Genomic DNA, 21,782 nt, shown 5'->3' with positions numbered 1-21,782 from the left:
GCCAGCGGCCGGGGGAGGGATTATCCTGACCAACCAGACCAACTCAAACCTCATGCTCGCCATATTTAAAAACACCGCTACTACGAGACGTAAACATAACATAATTACCAAACGTAGCGATCAAATTGACCGGCGAAAAAACGCTGTATGGGTCCTGTTTTAGCAAAATAAACTTGTGTCACCACCGGTAATGCCAGAGACACGGCTTTCTATATTGAAAAACACTATCTTTAGATCAGCGCGCAGCAGTTAAGTTACAAATAGAGCATTAAGGCTGCGGCTTCACATTAAAAGCATTTCACTGGCTTCACATTAGCATTTCACTGGACAAACGTGAGTTGGCTTTTATTTTGAAGTAACATGAAAGTAAACGATAAACGTTTACTAAACGATGAAGCAGGCAGCACCTTCACAGCATGGACATATAAACACAGAGCCCACTGAGCCGAGCAGCGCGACAAACAGAGACACACACACACACACACACACAGATAAAGTGAGAGCCAACACGTGTAAAAATAAGACGTATTCGCCGCTGTTGTTGTGCTTAAAGCTAGCGCTAGCTTTAGCATTAGCCACGAGAGCAGCGGCGTCGGGCGACGTACACACACGTTTACAGTGACGTCATGACGTTGCTCTCTTGCCGGCTCCATGGCTGCTCTGGTCGTTGTGAAACCAACCGGTTCATAACTGGTATAAGGCTGTAACCAGTTTTGAACTGGCCCCAGCACCAGCCCGGAACTGACTCATGGTTCTTTTTGGTGTGAAAGGTCTATTTGTGTCACAAAACACAAAAAAATCCATGTTGGGCTTTTTAATCAATATTCTTGAGAGCATTTTTCGTCAACTGTCATCCCCTCTGGAAGGTAGCTGTTGTATTCACTGTGTTTGTATTCTCACCTTATACACCTTTATTTGTGTGTATCTACTACTGTTGTACAAGTCCCAAGCAGCCCTGTAAGGTTAATGTAGAGGTCTTACAGCGGTCATGATTCACACTTTCTTAAATCCAACACAAAATCCATTATGAGGAGGCAGAAGAACTAGAGTAAAACAAAACAAAACAAAATAATAAGAAAAATAAATTACTTGGCAACACATATAGCCCTAAAGACTATTTTCTGTTAAATGGTTCATAACTCCTCCTAAGAAAGTGTGCTCCGTGTGCAATGACTGTGTTTGTGTCTGGACTGCAGAGAGAGACGTGATTGAGCCAAAACAATGCTGGAGTATTAAACAGGACTCGACAGAATTATTTAGCTGCTGCCTTTGCTGGGGCTGGAATAAGTATGGTGATATTGCAGGACATCCAAGAGCTTTGGTCCAGAACCAAATATCTTCAGAGACCACATAGCCATGTGATGAATAGAGGGTGATTTTTTTTTTATATATATATGTACAGTTAATATATGAATAGCATTTGGGTAAGGCTTGGTCGTCCTGCTTCACCTTAATCAGTTGTTGTGGAATATTTATTCAGCAATTCACCAATCACATTGTTTAACATTTTGATTTTGATTGGAAACTGACAGCCTGCAGACACTACTCACAGCTGAAAAAAAGTTGATCTTCTTTCATCTGCCCTTTTTGGATAAGCAACATCAATCCTGTATTATAATCATTTAAGTCATCTAAACTGAAAAATCATACTGTCTTGAAGTGATTCTAGAATTCAACATCAGTCAAAAATGACATTGGAGCACAGTGCTACGTGTGGTAAAAGGTGTGGTCAGATATCTGTTACGTAAAACTATTTACATACACATAATTGTTTTCATTTGGAAAGCAAAGCGAACAATTTTATCATATTTAATATTATTTTCCCTTTTTTTAGGAAGTACGAAACAGAAAAGCACACACACACACACACACACACACACACACACACACACACACACACACACACACACACACACACACACACACACACACACACACACAGTTTATTGTTGAAGGTGCATGTGCTAGCTACCCATAACCTTGGGGAGGGCAGACTTCTAAACTTATCTTGTAGTTGTTGAACTTACTTCACTTAACGTGACTGTATCTGGTCTGACAGCATTGTACTGTAGCAAACTCAGTGTGAACAAGATTAGCTTGGCTAAAGAAGTGGCTTAATGTAATTAGAGGTGGGGGAAGTGTCTTTTAGTGTATGCTGGAACATGCCCTGTCAACAAGTTAGTGTGCATAACCGTGTCAGATCCTGTCCACATTTTGCCGATGGTGGTTTTTTTCCTGTGAAAATCATTTCGGGTGGAATTAGTCCCGCTCAAATGCATATCCACATCATTTCTTCTCATTAGCATGTGAGCACTCAAGGAGTTTTTTTCCCCCCAGTCAGTTGCTAATTTTAGGCCATGTATGACTGAGATAGGAAGTAAACTATGAACTACAATCAGCACATCATAAAATAAAAACTAATTAGAAGAACAGGTGCTTAACATGTGCTTAACACATTCAGCAGACTGTGTGCACTATATTTTCTTCAAGCTAATCATCAGAATAAGTAAGGTAACATCACAATTCCCAAAATGTTATACCATGACTTTTGGGGATTGAAAGCGAGTTTGAGCTCAAGGTGTGTTGCAGTGCGGCGATTAACAGTTTGTGAAATGTACAGTCACAGTGAATTAATGTTGCATGAAGTTTTGTGTATTTTGGAAGGATGACCGTGAAGGATGATCCCCATACTATATACTATTTAGTATGCGAGAAAAAGATTTAGGATGTCCCAATACATGGACGTCAATTTTAGTATGCTGAAAATACACAATTGCCCCACTAACTCCAATAGCATTTTGGAGTGTTCATCTATATTCTTGACATTTCTTGACATTATGGGAAAAAAAAACCTTCCTTATCTGATTTTTTTCTCTCTCCTGTGGCCCTAAAACTCGTCTGTACTTTAGTATGTAGTGTAGTAAAAAGAAAAAGTATGTGATTTGGAACGCAGGGTGTGAATAACTGTTATACACTCAGGAAATAGATCTATCTGTTAAAGACGTTGATAAACAGACACAGGGTATCTATTTTTAAAAGAGGTTTAGGCCCACTTAACTTTTCCCATGTGCTAAACTGGGTCTGAGAACGAACCTGAGAGTGATTGACTTCATGGTCACCCATAAGATAATGTCTCAATACAATACATACAATAAGACACACAGTAGAAGTTCAGGCAGAAATCAGCGAAGACCTGCGTACTATGGCTGTAACAATGGACAGCAGAGTTGCTGCCGTGGAGGGCCGACTGAAGCCGGGTGGTGGCGGAGGACTGGCTGTATCTGATGGCCCTTCAATCGGCGGTGGAAGTGCTCCGCAAGATGGCCCGGTGAATGGCGCAGCGCATGTTGCGAGCGCACCCGGCACCTCCGTTGCAGGTGAACCCACCTGTGTTGAACCTGTTGCTGCAGCAATAACCGTGACTACCTGTGTGAGCCCTGGAAAAACAGCACCGAACTCGCCGAGATGGAGTGAAGTCGTGAAACAGGGCCGAGCTCGGAGGAATAATCCCGAGGGCCAGTCTGTTTTATTAAAACAGCGTGCTGGAAAACCTGAACGGAGGATGCCCAAGCCTATTGTTGGCACTGCTGCGCAAAAGGATATAAAAGTGGTACGTACGAAATTGGTAAGTGTTTTCGCCACCAAATTCTCGCCAGACCTAGATGCTGAGACACTGAGTATATATCTTACTGAACAACTTGGCCGCAACGTTAATTGTCAGCGTATTGTCACTGCAGGCAATAGATATAGCTCGTTTAAAGTGTGTGCTGAGTGCGATGAAGTTGCGGAGATGTACAACCCAGAACTTTGGCCTGAAGGCTCGGTTGTGAGGAGATATTATGAACCTCGTAAAGTGGGAGTGATAGGTGCTGGCGCAGCTAGGTCGGTTTCTGGTGCAATTGTACCGAATGGGTCTACGGATGCAATGCTCAGCTAAACTGTAAGCAAACGTTATGCAAGTTGGATCATATAACTGTCGCGGGCTGCGCCTGGGTAACAGCGAAGGTGATAGGAGCCGACGTATAGTAGTGGACAATTTGCTGCAACATTGTGACATTTTATGCTTGCAAGAAACTTTTCTACCAAAGCAGGATTTGGGAAAGTTGAACTGTTTTAATGACAATTTCCATGGGGCTGGCGAGTCCACAACGGACCTATCTTTAGGAATAGTGAGAGGGAGGATAGCAGGGGGCGTGGCTATCCTCTGGCACAAAAAGCTGGACTCTGTCATTAATGTCATCAGGCTTGAAGTTGACTGGTGTATTGCAGTGCGCATACAAATGCATAACAAGGAGTTCAGTATTCTAAATGTATACACACCATATGAGTCGCAACAAAATGAAGATGAATACCTGAATAGGCTTGCTTTTATAAATTCTTTTATTTCTGATAATCATTCCACAAGCGTACTTGTAGTGGGTGATATGAATGCTGACCTTACAGACAAACGTTCCTTGTTTGCTAAGCATATGCTACAGTTCTGTGACGAGAGCAATTTAATTGTATCCAGCCAAATGTTTTTACCTGCTGATAGCTATTCTTACATAAGCGAGGCTTGGCACACAACATCATGGCTTGACCATTGCATTAGCACTGCTGATGCCCATGAAAGTATAAGATCTATTAAGATTGTGTATGAGGCGTCCATGTCTGATCATATTCCTTTTGTTATGTCACTAGATTGTGAGAGTCTCCCTGAGATGTCTCAGGAGGGTAAAAATGCCTGTAAGGCCAAACTGGATTGGGCCAAGCTCACAAATGAGGATATCTTAACATACTATGGGAAAACTGATGTCCTTCTTGGTGATGTATATTTACCGAGAGATGCAATTATGTGTTCTGACGTAAACTGTAATGTAATTTCTCACCATAAAGATCTCTGTGTTATGTACAATGATATTGTTGGAGCTATGTATGAGGCCAGCAGGTCATATCATAATTATTCTAAAAGGGGAAAGTCCGACACCAAGCCAGGTTGGAAAAAGCATGTTGCTGCTCATCATGCAGAAGCTAAAGAGGCATATAAAGCTTGGGTTCAGGAAGGCCGACCTAGACAGGGGCCTGTCCTGGATTATAAAAAGTTAACGCTTTCAAAGTTTAAATATGCAGTTCGTTATATATCCAAAAATGAACAAGTTATGAGAGCAGACTCTTTGGCTGAAAAGCTTTTAAGTAAGAATGTTTTTGAATTTTGGAAGGAGGTGAGAACTCTTAACAGAAGCAATACATTGTTGCCTAGCACAGTAGAGGGAGTCTCTGGAGCTGATAAAATCGCTGATTTGTGGAAGCAGAATTACTCTGCTTTATTTAATTGTGTAAAAAGTGACCCTTATACAGTTGGCAATATTTCCAATAGGGATGCAGTAGGAATCACAACACATGAGGTATTTGAAGCTATCACAAAATTATCTGTCAATAAAGCAAGTGGCTCAGATCAGATCACTGCAGAGCACCTTAGGTTTGCTAGCCCGAAAGTGGCCGCTCTACTTGCCATATGTTTCACTGGCTTTATGACACATGGGCTGTTGCCCGACTCTATGTTGGCCGTAACTCTTGTGCCCGTCATTAAGAACAAAGCAGGCAAGATTGGGAGCATGGACAATTATAGGCCAATCGCACTGGCAAGTGTGATTTCCAAAGTTCTGGAGAGTATTCTTTTAGATCGATTGGGTAATTATATTAATACCAGAGACAATCAGTTTGGTTTCAAACCAAAGCATGGCACTGAGTTGTGTATTTATAGTTTAAAAGAAATAGTAGGAATGTATAGAGGGCAAAATTCCTCTGTTTTAATTGGAGTTATTGATGCCTCTAAGGCCTTTGATAGAGTCAATCACCAGAAGCTGTTCACAAAATTAAATCAAAGGGGTGTACCTGCTAGCATTATAAGAATACTTGCATACTGGTATGCTAACCAGAGTATGCAAGTCAGATGGGGTAGCAGTGTCTCTGGTCCTTTCAGTGTTGGTAATGGAGTTCGACAAGGGGGGCTACTGTCACCAGCCCTCTTTAACCTGTACATGAACGATTTATCTGACCAACTGAACGATTGTAGTACGGGCTGTATGATTGGTAACACGGTGATTAACCATTTAATGTATGCGGATGATTTGGCCATTTTCTCTCCCAGTAGTGCTGGATTTCAGCAGCTGTTAAATGTGTGTACGGAATATGGTGTCAAAAATGATGTGCAACACAATTCAAATAAGAGCAGTGTGATAATATGTAGGGCGAAGGGAGATAAGGACCTCCACTTTCCACAATTTTATCTTTCTGGGGAAGAGCTTTGTGTTTGCTATAAAGCCAAGTACCTCGGGCACTTTATAACAGATCAAATGTCTGACGATGACGACATTTTAAGACAGTGTCGGTCATTATATGCCCAAGCCAATATGTTGGCAAGAAAATTTCACATGTGTTCTGATAATGTTAAAATATGTCTCTTTAGAGCATATTGCACTCCCCTGTATACTGCCCCCTTATGGGGTAAATTCAAAAAATCTAGTATGCACCGACTACAGGTTGCGTACAACGATTGTTTTAGGATCTTACTTAAAAGACCAAGGTGGAGCAGTGCAAGCGAGCTATTTGTCAATGCAGGTGTTAACACCTTACAAGCTCTATTGAGGAACCATATGTATCGTTTTATCTGTCGTTTGAATGACTCTAATAATGTCATCATAATGCTGCTGTCAAACCCAAGTTATAGCGCAGTACGCTACCAATCATACCTTTGGAGGCATTGGTATAAGTGCCTTTTATAATTGGTCGTTATGTGTTTTTATTCTTATTTATGTGTGTGTTGTCTATTTCTTGTATTGTATGTTTTTTAAATGGACCTTGAGTCTAATAATAAAAGTTGATGATGATGATGATGAATACATATAGCTTTAAGTCATACAACTGAAACATGTGTGTTTGTTGGTGGGCATGAAGCACCAGTGTGTGTGTGTGTGTGTGTGTGTGTGTGTGTGTGTGTGTGTGTGTGTGTGTGTGTGTGTGTGTGTGTGTGTGTGTGTGTGTGTGTGTGTGTCTGTGTGTCTGTGTGTCTGTGTATCAGGGCTCCAGACATGCGTGGTTGTGAATAATTCTAACTGCTGTGCTGCGGGCCACAGCTGGTGAAAACTACTTAATTCTCAGAACAGCTGTGGGAGTGGACAAGATATATTTTTACCCTGTGACTGACAGGTGCTGATATAAAAGAGTATTAACAGTGTTTTAATTATTGCAGTTTCAGCATGTGGCTAGTAAAGAAAGGATCGTAAGGTCTGTTGCAGCCCTCTTTTCTTTGCTCAAACAGCCGAGGTCAATAGTCCCATTACACAGATCACTTGCACAGCAACTGAACATTTGGATGTACTGTGTGTGTATTAAAATGTGGGACAGAAAGCAGATTAATATGTGTTTGTTTCTGTGAGGAAGCTGCACTCACTCATCTCCTTGTTTATTGATTTATTTGAATATTTTAATTTGTAAGGAATATTTGTTGCATAAGAGTTGTCAGCTAAAAATAGGATCCATTTTAGTTGATGAATACATTCACTTAACTTTAATTTCCTTGTTAAAGGCCTACTTCACCAGTGGGAATATGAAGGTGTATTGAACTCTGAGATCCTATGTAGTATAAATGTGCAAATCGGTCAATCCTAGCCTGAGAAAAGGCAGAAATAGTTTTTTTATGGTCTCATTGTCTAACCCTACAGTTTGCCCAGTTGTGATGTCACATTTATATAACGTAGGATCTCAGAGTTTAATACACCTTCATATTCCCACTGGTGAAGTAGGCCTTTAAGGGTGTATTCACACATGCCGTGTTTAGTTGGGTTGAAACGAACTCAGGTGCATTTCTGCCTTCGGTGCGCATCTTTCAGGCAGGTGTGAATACAGCAATCGCACTCGGGGCGGACAAAACTAGCGCTCCGAGACCCAGCTGAAGAGGTAGTCTCGGTGTGTTTCCAAACGCACTTTGCTGCAGTTAGTTTGTGGTGTAAATTTGTCCGGACTCGATCTGACCCAAATGCCGGAAGCACTGTGTCCTTTCTTTCTTTTCTTTTTTAATACATTGCTGTCAGCTTCACTTTATGGGAAAGTGTTGTTGTCGCCATTGTTAAGACGATAAGTTGTGGTTTCGACAGGGAGCCCAGAACAATATATTACATTTGATCGAGAGGACGCGTAAAAATGTGTTCAGCGATCAGATGAAGGATTGGGGAGCGTCTCCCGCACAGTGCCAACAGGTTCACGCTTCTCAAAAAGTGTGTGTTTTTTATTTTGCTTCCCATGTACGGGACCGTCAATACTATCCCCGTGTCAGTTTGGCAGCTGAGTGTCGGCTTGAGCCTATTCTTCTCGCGAGTCGCACGTCCCGCAGCAACAATACAGTAAAAATGACATCGTTTCACATCGTAGACTACATATTATAATATATTTATAACCATATGAAACAACAATAATTCGATTTTTTTCTTCTTTATTTATAGGCTAGATGTAGGCCTTTTTATTATTTTCAACCCCATATTATATCAATGATATATTTCGCAGTTTTTAATTTGTGCTTCCTGCTTCTCTCCACCCCAGAATGTCTGTCCAATGAATGAATGACCTCAGATCACGTGTGGTTTTCGTAATAATGGTTCACTTGCAAAAAGGGCTATATGAAAGTGGACCACACCAAACCAAAAAAATCTAAACTCTATTTGGTCTGGACCAAAGCAAGTGAACTAGCGGACTTTTACCAGTGTGAATACACCCTAAGACTGGTGTTCCCTAACATGAGTGCCATATGTTTCCAATGTGGACTAGACCATAACGATTGAGGAAAGGGGAGGGAGCGATAGTTCTTCTCTTGTATTTTCTTTCTCTCCCCATCTTTAGAATAAGTAACTCCTGCCTAACATTGTTCTCCATTTTTTTTTTCGTAGAGTTATTTCACTATTTAATTTCCCATTTTGAAGAGACTTTAATAATGTTTGCTTTGCAATATTTTGTATTCTGTTCACCTTTTCTATTGGTGGTTTAACCCAAACATATTTAAAGCCATTGTTTGAGACATTCAGCTATTACGGGCTGGGGACACCTCTATCTAGCAAGTGAGTCGTTTGTATTGATGCCTTGTTTCATGATTGATGAGAAAATTAATGAAAAAAGAGCTCTGGACCAAATTACTGAACTCTCATTCTCCCAGACTGCCTGTTTGATTTACAAAGTTTGAAACATCTCTTCCCTAACAGTTTCCCTATAGAGTTTATTCCAGGTCCGCTGCTAAGCTTTTGGGTGCCCTAAGCTTAAATTGTCAGTGGTGCCCCCCCCCCCTCCTCCCCCCAACAACAAAAAACACCAATTTCTTGTAATGTAATGATCATCATGAACTTTTTTTAAAAACCTCAATGTTGGGGGGGCCCCGGATCATCTATTTTTCCTTTTTAATAAAAAAAAATGTATAATATATTTTTTTGGGGGGGCCCCCCAGGAACTTGGTGCCCTACGCGCTCTGCGTACCCTGCGTATAGGGAGCGGCGGCCCTGTGCAGACCAGTAATTATTATAATTCAGTTGTTATTTTCAGTGTCATTGCTGGCAGTACTGTGTCCTTATAGTGAGGTGAAAATATGTCCTGGGAAAGCTTAGGGTGATTGATGGTTATTTAGCCGATCTGACTTTTAAGAGACCATAACCACAGTCTGAGCCTCTCAAAAAGCCTTGTTAAAAAGGTTATCATGCCAGGGTTTTTTGCTGAATCATCCAATGTCAGCGTTCTCGTCCGAACATAGGGTCTGTATTTGAAGTACATTGTGTATGCCGTAAATGGCACTGACCTCTCTCGTGGTGGACATTTACACTTGTCAGTTAGTACATAATATTAAAAAATGGCTGCAATATGTTAACAGCTGACAGAGGACCCTGTAGAGTACAAACTGCCTCACTTGCACAGGTAAAGTTGTGTCCATTATTTTTTTTTTACCAAGTACATCTGGTACTTATATGTGTTTTTATTGTAGGTGTGTTTCTCCTGCTATAACCTACTGTTTCGTGCACCTTCCTATAATGTTTAATGTACGCTGTGTTTTATTATCTGCTTGATTTTATTGTTTGTTTTCCATTGTATGTCAATTCATTATTACAATGTGTTACTGTATCTTCTGAGTTGACTATGTTGTTTTTTAATCTTTGTTTATACATGCATTTTATTTCTGTAATTTTAGGTTGCCTTTAAAATATCTGGCAGGGGACAACAGATGAAAACTATCCTCTCAGGCTAACTATGGCTCACTTACATTTTGAATGTTGATTAGTGTGCAATGTCCCTGAAATTAACCAATACAAAAATGTATAATAAAATAAGTACTCTTCTGCTCTGGTAAGTCAAAGGGTTATGCCATGAAAATTGTCCAGAACAGTAGACGGTAAAAAAGGATAAATCTTTTGGGCAAAAGGAAAAAAAGGAAGCAACTACATACTGTGTATCACTTTGAATGGTCAGGGTTTGGTGTGTGTTTTTTTTCTGTGCTAGATTGCTTTTTTCAGTAGACGGCAGAGAGTGAATGTTCTTACCCCACAAAAATAATCAGTAAAATGACTACAGGAAAACAACACATGTAGCCTATTCAATTACCTCAACATAAGATTAAGATTTTGTATTAAAATAACCCAAATTTACCTGAAAATAGAATGTTAATACTTGTGATTTGTAGCAATTAAGAGCAATTACAGTCACAATGTTCAGTGTCATTAGACCTCATTTAACATTGCTTCGTTTTGCATCATTTTGATGTCACAACTAATTTTTCATTGTGTTTTTGGAACAATTCATTACTCTTTATATTCTTCCTCTCACCAGAATACCTCTGTTGTTGCATATCATAATACTAGTACTCTACATTTATTCAGTTTTGAGCTTTCAGTTGGCTCAGCCTACAACTCCAACATGTTTACACATTTCAATTCCCCCATTTCTTTTTCAACATTGTCATTTTTGATTTGGCAGCTTTGTTCAAGACGTGTGTATGTGTGTAAATAACTCATATCCCTCTGATCCAGGATCTGATGAACATTCTCGTCGGCTTTCCCTTGGGGGGGGACACAGGGAAAACACTGCTGACACTTTGTTGAAGCTGCAGTTTTGCTCACAGTCAGATGTATATGAGCCTTGATCTGAGCTGGGAGTTATGACTGGGTGAAGAATAGGCCTTGGATTTGGTTTTCTTAATGTATTTGTTAGTGCTTTTGCTGCCTTGCCCTAATGCCGTATGTTTTTGTTATTTTTCTATATATTTTTTTGACATTTTAACATTTAAATACAACTTGTGAGACTAAATGCACTATTGAAAACTCAACTTTTAATTTCTCCTCTGATCTACGTTGCATAGAAGCTAGACAATCAAGACAATCTCTACACACATTGAAGCAGTTATCTTTAGAAATTCCTTTACATTGAACTCTTCTTTTGTTTATGTCAATGTCCTCTTTTTTCTCTGAACTGAATAGCTATCTAAAGCAAGTAAATTGCAGGGTATCATTTGACATTTTAACCCTGGAGTTACTTTTCAGTGGTAAACGGCTTGAATGAATGACTCTCTTATACCGCTTGTTTTGATGAACATTTATTTCTCACCATCCCATTCTTTAGCTATCCATGTTAATGGTGCCCGTAATTGAGGCTTATGTGTATTGCCTCTTTCAACTGCAGACAGCTGCCTCAGACAAAATGTTAAATACACAGTAAAGATAGTGCTCATTGCCCATGCATTTTAAGTGTGCCCTATACATAGGTTGTCAAAATTATCAGTGTTATTTGAAATCAATGTTTTTTTTTTCTAATATGGCAAAGAACTTTACAGCTGGTAAAAAAAGTTTACATAGCTTGTCCTCTGGAGCTGTTTACTTGATCAAAAATAATTTAATAAGATAGTTAATTGTTATGGTTTAATGGAGCAATTGTGTACCCTGACACTGATTGTAGCTGTTGCCAGGCCTGCCCAGACAAATGACTGGGCCCCTGAAAAGGTCCAGTCATTGGGCCCCCTTTACTCATACTGAACTTGTATCAATGGGCATGATGCGCTTATTCCTACATAAACACATACCTGTACACAGGGCCGGTTCTAGCCAGTTAGATTAAGGTGGGCTACTGGAAATAATAGTGGGACACCGACGATGCTCGCGCGTTGTGCAGAAATGTTTTGCTCTTGCAAGATCTTTGCACCTGCTTTTTGGCACATTTACTGTAACATTTCCTGTAATGTAAGCTTTTAGACACACCAATGCTGTATGGGGGGTTTACCATGATAGCACTGCTACCAGAAGCTTTCCTCATCAGTATAACAACCATCTGCCACCTTCATTTAAAGGCTAAATATGTAATTTTCTAATAAAAATAATAGATAAAATATACAGAATAATTTCAAAGACACCTCAAAACTTGATGAAATATCACAGTATCTCTGAATTGAAAATACTGATATTAAGGAATTTTCCTGGCATCACTGAGCTTGCTAGGTTAGCTTGCTCATCATCAATGCATGCAACGGTTTTGAGGGGGAAAAAACGACCCATGATACTTTTAGTTTTTCAATATAAAATGTGATATATTTTACCCAAGTAACAATGAATAAAATGTTTTCTTTTATAGAAAGTTCTCTTGCGAATATAGCGTTCATAATAAAGGTTGGCTAAATTAGGTAATCTGCAAAAAAAAATATATATATATATATATTTTTTTTTTTTCTCTTGGCCCCCCCTGTTGGCTAGGCCCTAGAAAGCTTTCACACTTTCTACCCCTTATGGGCGGCCCTGGCTGTTGCTAGGTCAGGTAAACATGTTAATCGTGTGTGCAATGCTGCGGCTAATTGTTCATTCATTATGATAATTTTCTGAGTTAAGGCCCCTGAAAATATCTCTTAAATATGTATAGCATTTACACTTAACATATCAGCTTATCTTCAGGACTGTGTGGGTGTGATTGGATAAGGTTTGATTGACAGTGGCCAAACAAGCTTGTCTTATGATTGAAGCATTGTTAAAGTCATACTATGCAACATTTTAATGAACAAAAAAAATGATAGTTGCACACAAATAATCCCTCTCAATGATCACTTCTGCCCCACTATAATATGTGGTTGTGTGTTTATCTGCACAGTCTTCATCTCTCTGGCTGAATTTTACATAGTATAATTTGTTGGTATTGGTCTATATAATTTAATTGTTAAGTAAAATGTTGCATAGTCAACCTTTAAATCCCAGAAACAGAAACTAGTAATCAAGGACTCCATCACTCATAGTGAGAAGCTGTGGAAGAACTACAGACAGATGAAGAAGAAAATCATCTGTTCTTTCATCTAACACATTGTTTAAAACAATATATCTATACAGTCAAGTGCGAAAGTTTGTGAACCCCTTGAACATTTTGGAATTTTATTTATTGTAACCATCATTAATTCATTTTTATCAATACCAGTATTTTTTATATGAAATAACAGATGTTTGTTTATCAATTCAACATTTTTCTTTTCCAGAAATCAATTGTTAAAACAGATAAAACAAATTATTTGACGAATGTTGTATGTGCAAAAGTTTGTGAACCCTGAGCTGCATTGCTTAAATGGAGCAGGTAAACACAATCAGATGGGCCAAATTGAGTCATGAAATGGACCAATGTAGTGAGAGATCTTTAGGGAAGAAATTGGGCGGCACTAGATACAACAGAGATAAAACCAGGTCAGTTTAGGCTCACCAAAGTGAACCCATACAGGTCAGACATGCTAAAAGGGGAAACAATCTCAGAGGATCTCAGGAATAGAGTTGTGATGCTGCACATTTGTCTGGGGACAGCTATAAATTATTTAAAAAAAAGTTTGAGCTCCATCGGTCCACCGTGAGGCAAATCATCTACAAATGAAGAGCTTTAAGAGTGACTGAACATCTGCCTAGAAGTGGACTTCCTTCAAAAATATCCACAAGCGCCACAAGATAAGTGATTTTTCAGTTAAAAGCCAACCCAAACATTACATCTGGTGATTTGCAGACCTCTCTTGCAGCATGTGCATGGTTCCACAATAAGAAGAAAACTCAGTCAACATGGCTTTCATGGGATGGTTGCTGAAGAAGCCTCTGCTCTCAAAAAAGAACAAAACTGCTTGTCACAACTTTGCCAGAGAGCACCTGGAGATACCTGAAGTCTTATTCTGTGGACAGATTAGTCAAAAATTGAACTGTTTGGTCATAACCAAAACCGCCATGTTTGGGCAAAAACGCAATTCTGCCTACCACCTAGAGAACCTTCTCCCAAGTGAATAATGGTGGTTTCAAATTGTCTGCAAATCTCCAGGTGTAATGTTTGGGTTGGCTTTTACCTGAAAAATCACTTTTCTTGTGGCGCTTGAGGATATTTTTGAAGGAAGTCCACTTCTAGGCAGATGTTAAGTCACTCTTAAAGCTCTCCATTTGTAGATGATTTGCCTCACGGTGGACCGATTGAGCTCAAATTTTTTTTTATGAATTTATAACTGTCCCCAGACAAATGTGTAACATCAAAACTCTATTCCTGAGATCCTCTGAGATTTGTTTCCCTTTTAGCATGTCTGACCTGTATGGGTTCACTTTGGTGAGCCTAAACTGACCTGGTTTTATCTCTGTTTTATCTAGTGCCGCCCAATTTCTTTCCTAAAGATCTCTCATTACATTGGTCTATTTCATCAACCAATTTGGCCAACCTGATTGTGTTTACCTTGCTCGATTTAAGCAATGCAGCTCAGGGTTCACAAACTTTTGCACATACAACATTCGTCAAATAATTTGTTTTATCTGTTTTAACAATTGATTTCTGGAAAATAAAAATGTTGAATTGATAAACAAACATCTGTTATTTCATATAAAAAATACTGGTATTGATAAAAATGAATTAATAATGGTTAAAATAAATAAAATTCCAAAAGGCTCAAGGGGTTCACAAACTTTCGCACTTGACTGTATGTCAATATATCGATAACATATATTGTCCAATCAACCATTTTGAAGGGTTTTTAACAGACTCGATACTTTGATACAGACAATTTCTGTTAGCCCTTGTTCCTCAATATTGCCTGTGATAGCCTAGATAAGCAAACAAGCGTGTTAATCCAAAGCGCAACACACATGTCTACAGTTGCAAAGGTACAGAAGTAGCAATTACTATCCAATTAGTGCAACTGTCAGGTCAGAATCTCCCTCCAACAATAGTCCGGTTCATGTAAAGAAAGACAATGAGCTGCCGATTTCTGTTAAACTTGCTGTATTCATCTCGTGCTGATTAGTATGTCGGTGACTCCTTGACTCTTTAATCATGGGGGCAACGTTAGGGCACCATTTACACTCATACAGACAATATACATGCTCTCAAGAGAATGTACCCTTTACATTTTGAATACTAAATACATTTGATATATTCCAAAAATTATACTTTTTTACAACACATTGGCAGATTTCCATGTGACCCAATGTTTTTTAAGACAGACCTAATGTCATGATGTGTCTGTTTGTTGTCTTGTTTTGGTATGTCTGTCTTGTTTTTCCCCATGTCCTGTCAAGTTTCCCTCCTGTGTGATTACTGGCCCCGCCCTAATGTGTTCCACCTGTTCCTCATTGTCTCCCGTGTCTGGTATATACATATAAGACTTGTCTTCCTTTGTGTTTTGTCTTAGCTTTGTGGTTCGTTGGTGAGTCCTGTCCTGTGTGTTACCTGTGTCTATGTATTCCTTGCCTTTTTGCTTTTTTGAAGAGAATAAATGATCCTTTAACTGAAACTGTCTGCATGTGGGTCCTACCTGCCTGCCTGCCATCGCTAACCATTATACCTAAGATATTGTGTTAAGTGTCTAAGACCAGCAGCATGGCCAGTGTGAGGATCAATACATGCAGCAATTCCATATATTATTTCTTACATTGTTTTTAAATGTTAATTGTGTGGCACACAATGGCTGTATATGCCTTGACTGTAATTGTAGTTCCCAAATAATAGAGCATTCCCAATTGCTGTTGGTTTCATCATCTGCCGGGGGCTCTGTTCAATGGGTCCCCTCTGAATACATGACAACAAAGGTGTGGTCAATTAATAATAATAATAGAAACATTGGTTCAAATGATAACATTCAGTTGGCTGTAAAAGGAAAGGAATCTCACTGTTTTTTCTCATGGGGAGTGCTTGAGAGGTGAACATTTTATCTACCTAGGCGAGGTTTCATGGCAATGCTATTACAAAAAGTTATTGTTTATCACCAGAAGAAGAAATATTTCTGTAATTTAGAGTTGGTGAGAAAACACTGAGGTCCTCCCTGGTCCACCCATCTCAAATACTATTGCCCTTTTTTTATTGACCCTTGTAAGAGGTTTTCTGGAAACAATAAAAACTCACATAAACACAACGCGACTGCTCGGAGCAGGGTTAAGGCAACGATTTCATGGTGGTTTTATCTCAGAAAAATCTACCACTTTACATTGAGACTGGGCTGTGGAAAAATCATGGCTTTTCTCATGATGAATTAAACACGCATTTGTTCTGCAATTCATGACAAATATCACTTTGTTCAATTATGTAGACAGCAGGGTACCACAGAATGGCTTGCAAAGCAGAAAAACAAGCTTGTTGTTTTGTTTTGGTCCAAAAACAAGCCAGTGCTATCTCACCAGAATAGCTAACCACACTAATGTTAAAAGACATATTTGCACATGACATGTACTGCTTTATGATTCCATGGTGTATCTCTGTTTTGGAGCAGTTTACACCCTCAGCAGTGCAGTCCTATATCAAAGCACCTTTATGTAACTGATAACATAAAAGTTGTTATTCTTCTGTTCTCTGTATTTCCTAGGTCACTGTCATGAACATTTTCTATTGATCAAGCTACTAAAATTGAGCTTTCCATGAAAAACCCACTTTTGCCTTTTAAACCCTGTGAGAGAATCCACTGACATTATGTCTAATGATATAATTGATTGAGCTCATACATTGTGCCGTTGTAAATGCCGGTTGAACCTGGCCCTAGGAGCTACTAAACGCACCTCTTTACATGAGCTAAAAATTATTGTATTTTGTATGACCTCCAGTGCTTTAACTTACTTCCTTGCTGCAGTGCTGGAGAAGTGTATTTCTGAAGGGTGTCAGTTTACACACTTCAGACCACACCAGCAAGCTCACTCTCTCTGTCTCATCTACCCAGCAAACCTCAATACATGCTGTGTTTTATACTGTATGCTCCCAACTCAGTTCCGGCCAGAACACACTCAACTAAACAAGGACCCTTTTTCTTTTTCATTCGCTTCTGCTTGAAACAGAGAGGAGTTGATGATCAGTTCGTCTTTTGATTCCTTGGAGGTTCTCCTGGACTCTTTCGGGCCCGTCCGAGACTGCACCAAAGACAATGGAGGATGCAGCCGCAACTTCCGCTGCATATCCGACCGAAAACTAGACTCAACCGGATGTGTGGTGAGTTCAATGTTTCTATTATGCAACTCCGGCTTGAAGCTGCAATACGTTATTATAGGTCACCTTTAAGATATTGCATACATCAAATTCACAGAACTTTACAGTATACTTAACAGTCTGTGCACAATATGCTTTTGTATGATTCATTCAATATGAGAGCATAATACTGAATGCATTCACCTCCAACATCTCACATCCCGAGCCTTAGGGGTTTGTTGATCCGATGCCCACTCACATAACCTCTTCACTATTCTAATATGGTATGAATATCCTGTGTTGTGGCCATCGCAGTTTAAGTCTACCGTCTACCTAGGATAAATATTCATGAGCATATCTTTGGGCTGAGATGACCCGTATCAAGGACAAAGCAGCAGACCCCGCTTCTCTCTTAATGTGTCTGAGTAGACAGTTTGACTTCAACCGCTCTTCGTCTGAAATGCCTCTCAGGCCGGCAACACATTCATTACCTCCAGGTGGTGCTTAGCAACCAGCAAAATGTAGCAGCCAGGTTTTGTTTTTCTTCTCCATCTGTCGGAAGACTCCAGTAATACCATTCTTGTTATCTGCTGAATCTTAGCGCCGTCTGTTAGTGTTGTTTTGGTTCTCATACCCCCACCCCCCATCCCTTTCTTCAGGTGTCCAATCCCCCCCTCACATGCATGCACGCGCACACACACACACACACACACACACACACACACACACACACACACACACACACACACACACACACACACACACACACACACACACACACACACACACACACACACACACACACACACACACACACACACACACACACACACACACACACACACACACACACACACACACACACACACACACACACACACACACACACACACACACACACACACACACACACACACACACACACACACACACACACACACACACACACACACAAAACTCCCCAACAACAGTTTAATTTCTTTTCAAGTACTGTGATGCTCTTGACTAGAGCCCTTTTAGGTGGGCTGGGGAGATGCTATTAATGCAATCCAGGATGCATCATCTTATCTTTTATAATGCACCTTAAGGAGAGGGAAACAGCTTTTGAGATTTCCTTAATGGGAAACTGCTTCAGTTATATATATTAGGGCCTGTGAATTGATTTCGGAGCAATCAGATGTGTAGGCGGCAGGGCAGGCATTAGCACTGACGAGTACACTTATTTTGTGCAGTGAAGAGGCACGCTGAAGTAGATTTGTTGATTACTTCCTTGCTCTTTTATCATCGGACCTTAATCAGACTAGAGGCTAAAAATAAATATTATGCACACTGTACAATAACATAAGGCAATTTAGTGGAAACATCCTATCTTTTCAAATGAATTAAACCTGACTATACATTTTATTAATTCAGTTAATTTAACTTAAAATGTCTAGTTTTCTATCTTCGGACCATTACAGAACTTTAATACATGACTTCCTGTTGACAACCCGGTTGACTGTAAATGATTGGTGGAATTAATGAATTTTACCTTACCTTATTGTATTTTAAAGTTAGGTGGGCATCCTTTATAAGTCCTTCGGGGTTTCGTTTGTCCTACCCAGAGCCGGCCCAAGCCTTCAGGGGGCCCTAAGCGAAATATGATTAGGGGGCCCCTCTCCAATGTTAGCGTTGCTGAAACTATATACCTTTGTTAAATATCATTCACACACCAAGTTTTTTTCGCTAGTGCCTCCACTGTGCAGCTGTGCGAAAATATTAGACAGCCGAGATTCAGGCCCTCCTAGGGGGGTCCGGGGGTATGCCCCCCCGGGAGATTTTTGTTAACCTTTTTAAAGTGAAATGCATGAATCTGGTGCACTTTGAGAGGAAAATTAAGAGGCTAAATCTGAGAAATTGTGTGAACAAATTATTTGGAGACACTGGGTCAGATGAATTAGAAGCTATTGAAGAAAGACATGGATTTTCCGTAAAAATATTAATATAAAATAAAATATTATGGAGGGTCCTCTGGGTTGGGCTTGGAGCTCTTTTTCTTTTACGGGACATATTTATCTGTAATATAATGAATGCATTTAAATGTGAGAGGAACAAAGCAGAAGAACTCTGTTGTCCAGCTACTGTATCTTTTTTTCCACAGACGAGGCTGAAATAGGCTATAGACTATACACAGTGCATGGGCAACTGAGGGCAGCCCCATTTCCAATTGTTTTTAAATAAACTCAATACACACTGTGCATGGATGTGAACGTGACATTATCAGATAATTTCGGATTACCTCCCAGATGAACTGATTACATTTTTAGGCTATTAATTATCTAGACCAAAACATTTTATTCCTTTTTTTGTATGATTACTACATTTGCATAAAATGATGTTGACATCAAACACACAAACTAAAAAAAAAAAAAAAAAAAGTTGGAGGGGGCGCCCTAAGCGACCGCTTAGTTCGCTTATGCCTCGGGCCGGCTCTGGTCCTACCCGTGCATTTATGTATGTCTATGTGCATCTTTTTGCCATTTTAATCATGTTTATCTGCACACATAAAACTCAACTAAACTAAATGAACTACAGAAAGTTTACCCAACTCATCAAATACACTTTCCAAAGTATACATGAGCTTTTGAAAAGACAGGGGTCTCATATTGCAAGACTACAACTAGATTCCTTTTGAGATTCATATTATTTCCGCAAACGCGATAGTGATTATTTAATTAAAAAAGGTTAATACAATATTCCGAGCGGGGGACTTCCTTTAGTTATTTGACCATCTTTATTTGCTGATCTCGTACCCCAATAACTTTAACTCCTAACCCTGTATTTGACGGTAAAGTGTTAATGTTGCGCGGCTGTCAGCCTGGTTCTCCCGCCGAGGCTTCAAGGAAAAAGTGTCCGAAATAAGTGCATGCACGGGTGGACACAGGTCGCGAATAATGCCGCTCCTCCTGCGTCATGCTTGGTGCATGCGAGAGTGTGACAGTGTTTACGTCATTTCGCTTGAGCCAACCCCTTAAGACTAACGATAATATCAAACCTGTTTGATAATGTCGGAACGTCAAGACGGGAAGAAGACTGGCTGAAATCGGGTCGGATGACCACCTTACACCAAACAACTGAGATTACCTGCGCGCGCCACAACTCCAGCACGAGTCCTGTGATTTCAGTCCGACATTGGAAGATTGTCTGCGACTGTCAAATCGCGTGACAAGTCGTGTAGTGTAAGTCCAGCATTAGTTTTTTTCCCTTACATATCTTCCCATTAAGCCCTTGGAGCGCTGAGCCCCGAGACTATTGAGCCCTGGGAACATTGATACGCTCCCGTAGTGACGGCCCAGTTTTAACCCTGAGTTAAATAAAGAAAAATTCAATTCATCACTGCTTCGATGGCCAGTGGATCCAACAGCCACATGGGCAGAACTAGTCCATTAAAGTCCATCATTCACCCTCTATTGGAACTTATTACTTCTGCTCTCCGTTAACCCAATAGTGTGTGCAACTGTGCATGTCTACAGCCATGTAAGTTTGTGAAGCTGTACTTAGCCACAGCAGTGCTTAGAGCTGTATAACACAGTTACCGATCCTTTTTTTTTAAATTGCCATTTTGTCGCCATGTTCACCACCATGTTTAGCATGCTGCCATTAGCTAATCAGCTAAAATTCAGCTGTCTTCTTTACAGATTTGAGGACTATTTTTGGGCTTTTTGTCATTCAATTTCTACTACAGTGGGCTCTGAAAAGCAACAGTAAAAAAAAGCTTCTAACATATCAACTGTTAGTACTTAGCCAATGCAGTAAAGCTTCTAAGCTTTTTCTAAGCCTCAGTTGTCTTGTTCATAAAGAAAACACTCAAGAACATCACTTTGTTTACATCCCGAGGGCTTGTAAATGTCACAAACCTGTAGCTCAGTAAAGATTAAATCAGCTGGCCAATCAATTAGATTCCATTAACCAATGAATTACTGCTGCCTGTAAGCATTGGGCGTTTATTGGCTTCTGTCAAATTACGGTGGTGATCAAGGTCACTGGGGTTTGAGTTATGAAGCTCCATCACAATTATGTAACTTGTTTGTGCAACGTGTTAGTAGATATGATAAGAGTGGGACTATGTGAATAATAATGTCCATTGTCTGATATGGTTTCATACACAGTCTGAATGGAGTCCATTTAATTGCAACACCATTGCAGCAGAATGTCGGAAACACAAATATCAAGTAGAGTAGATATTTCCAGCCTTGGAATTTAATTAGTTACTATGTTAATTTCACCTTCTCTCCCCTCGTGTGGAAGAGAACAAGAATACTATTTTGGAGTGATATTCTTCCATAACTCATCATTGATAATAGCCGCTGCCT

General features: G+C 39.8%; 1 protein-coding gene across 1 annotated transcript in view; it reads left to right on the top strand.

Annotated features, from left to right (window-relative positions):
* astn1 (astrotactin 1) overlaps positions 1-21,782 on the top strand; it is a gene marked incomplete at its 5' end in the record, with an annotated part of 480,467 nt that overhangs the window by 177,664 nt on the left and 281,021 nt on the right. The window contains one exon of the mRNA XM_080034245.1: positions 17,304-17,454. Within this exon, the coding sequence (XP_079890371.1) occupies positions 17,304-17,454 (151 nt within the window). The remainder of the gene's footprint in view (positions 1-17,303; positions 17,455-21,782) is intronic.

The sequence above is a fragment of the Ammodytes marinus genome (assembly GCF_949987685.1).
Source record: "Ammodytes marinus genome assembly, chromosome: 9".
Taxonomy (NCBI): domain Eukaryota; kingdom Metazoa; phylum Chordata; class Actinopteri; order Uranoscopiformes; family Ammodytidae; genus Ammodytes; species Ammodytes marinus.
Note: the sequence above shows the minus strand (reverse complement) of the source record. Positions and strands in the feature narration are given on the sequence as shown.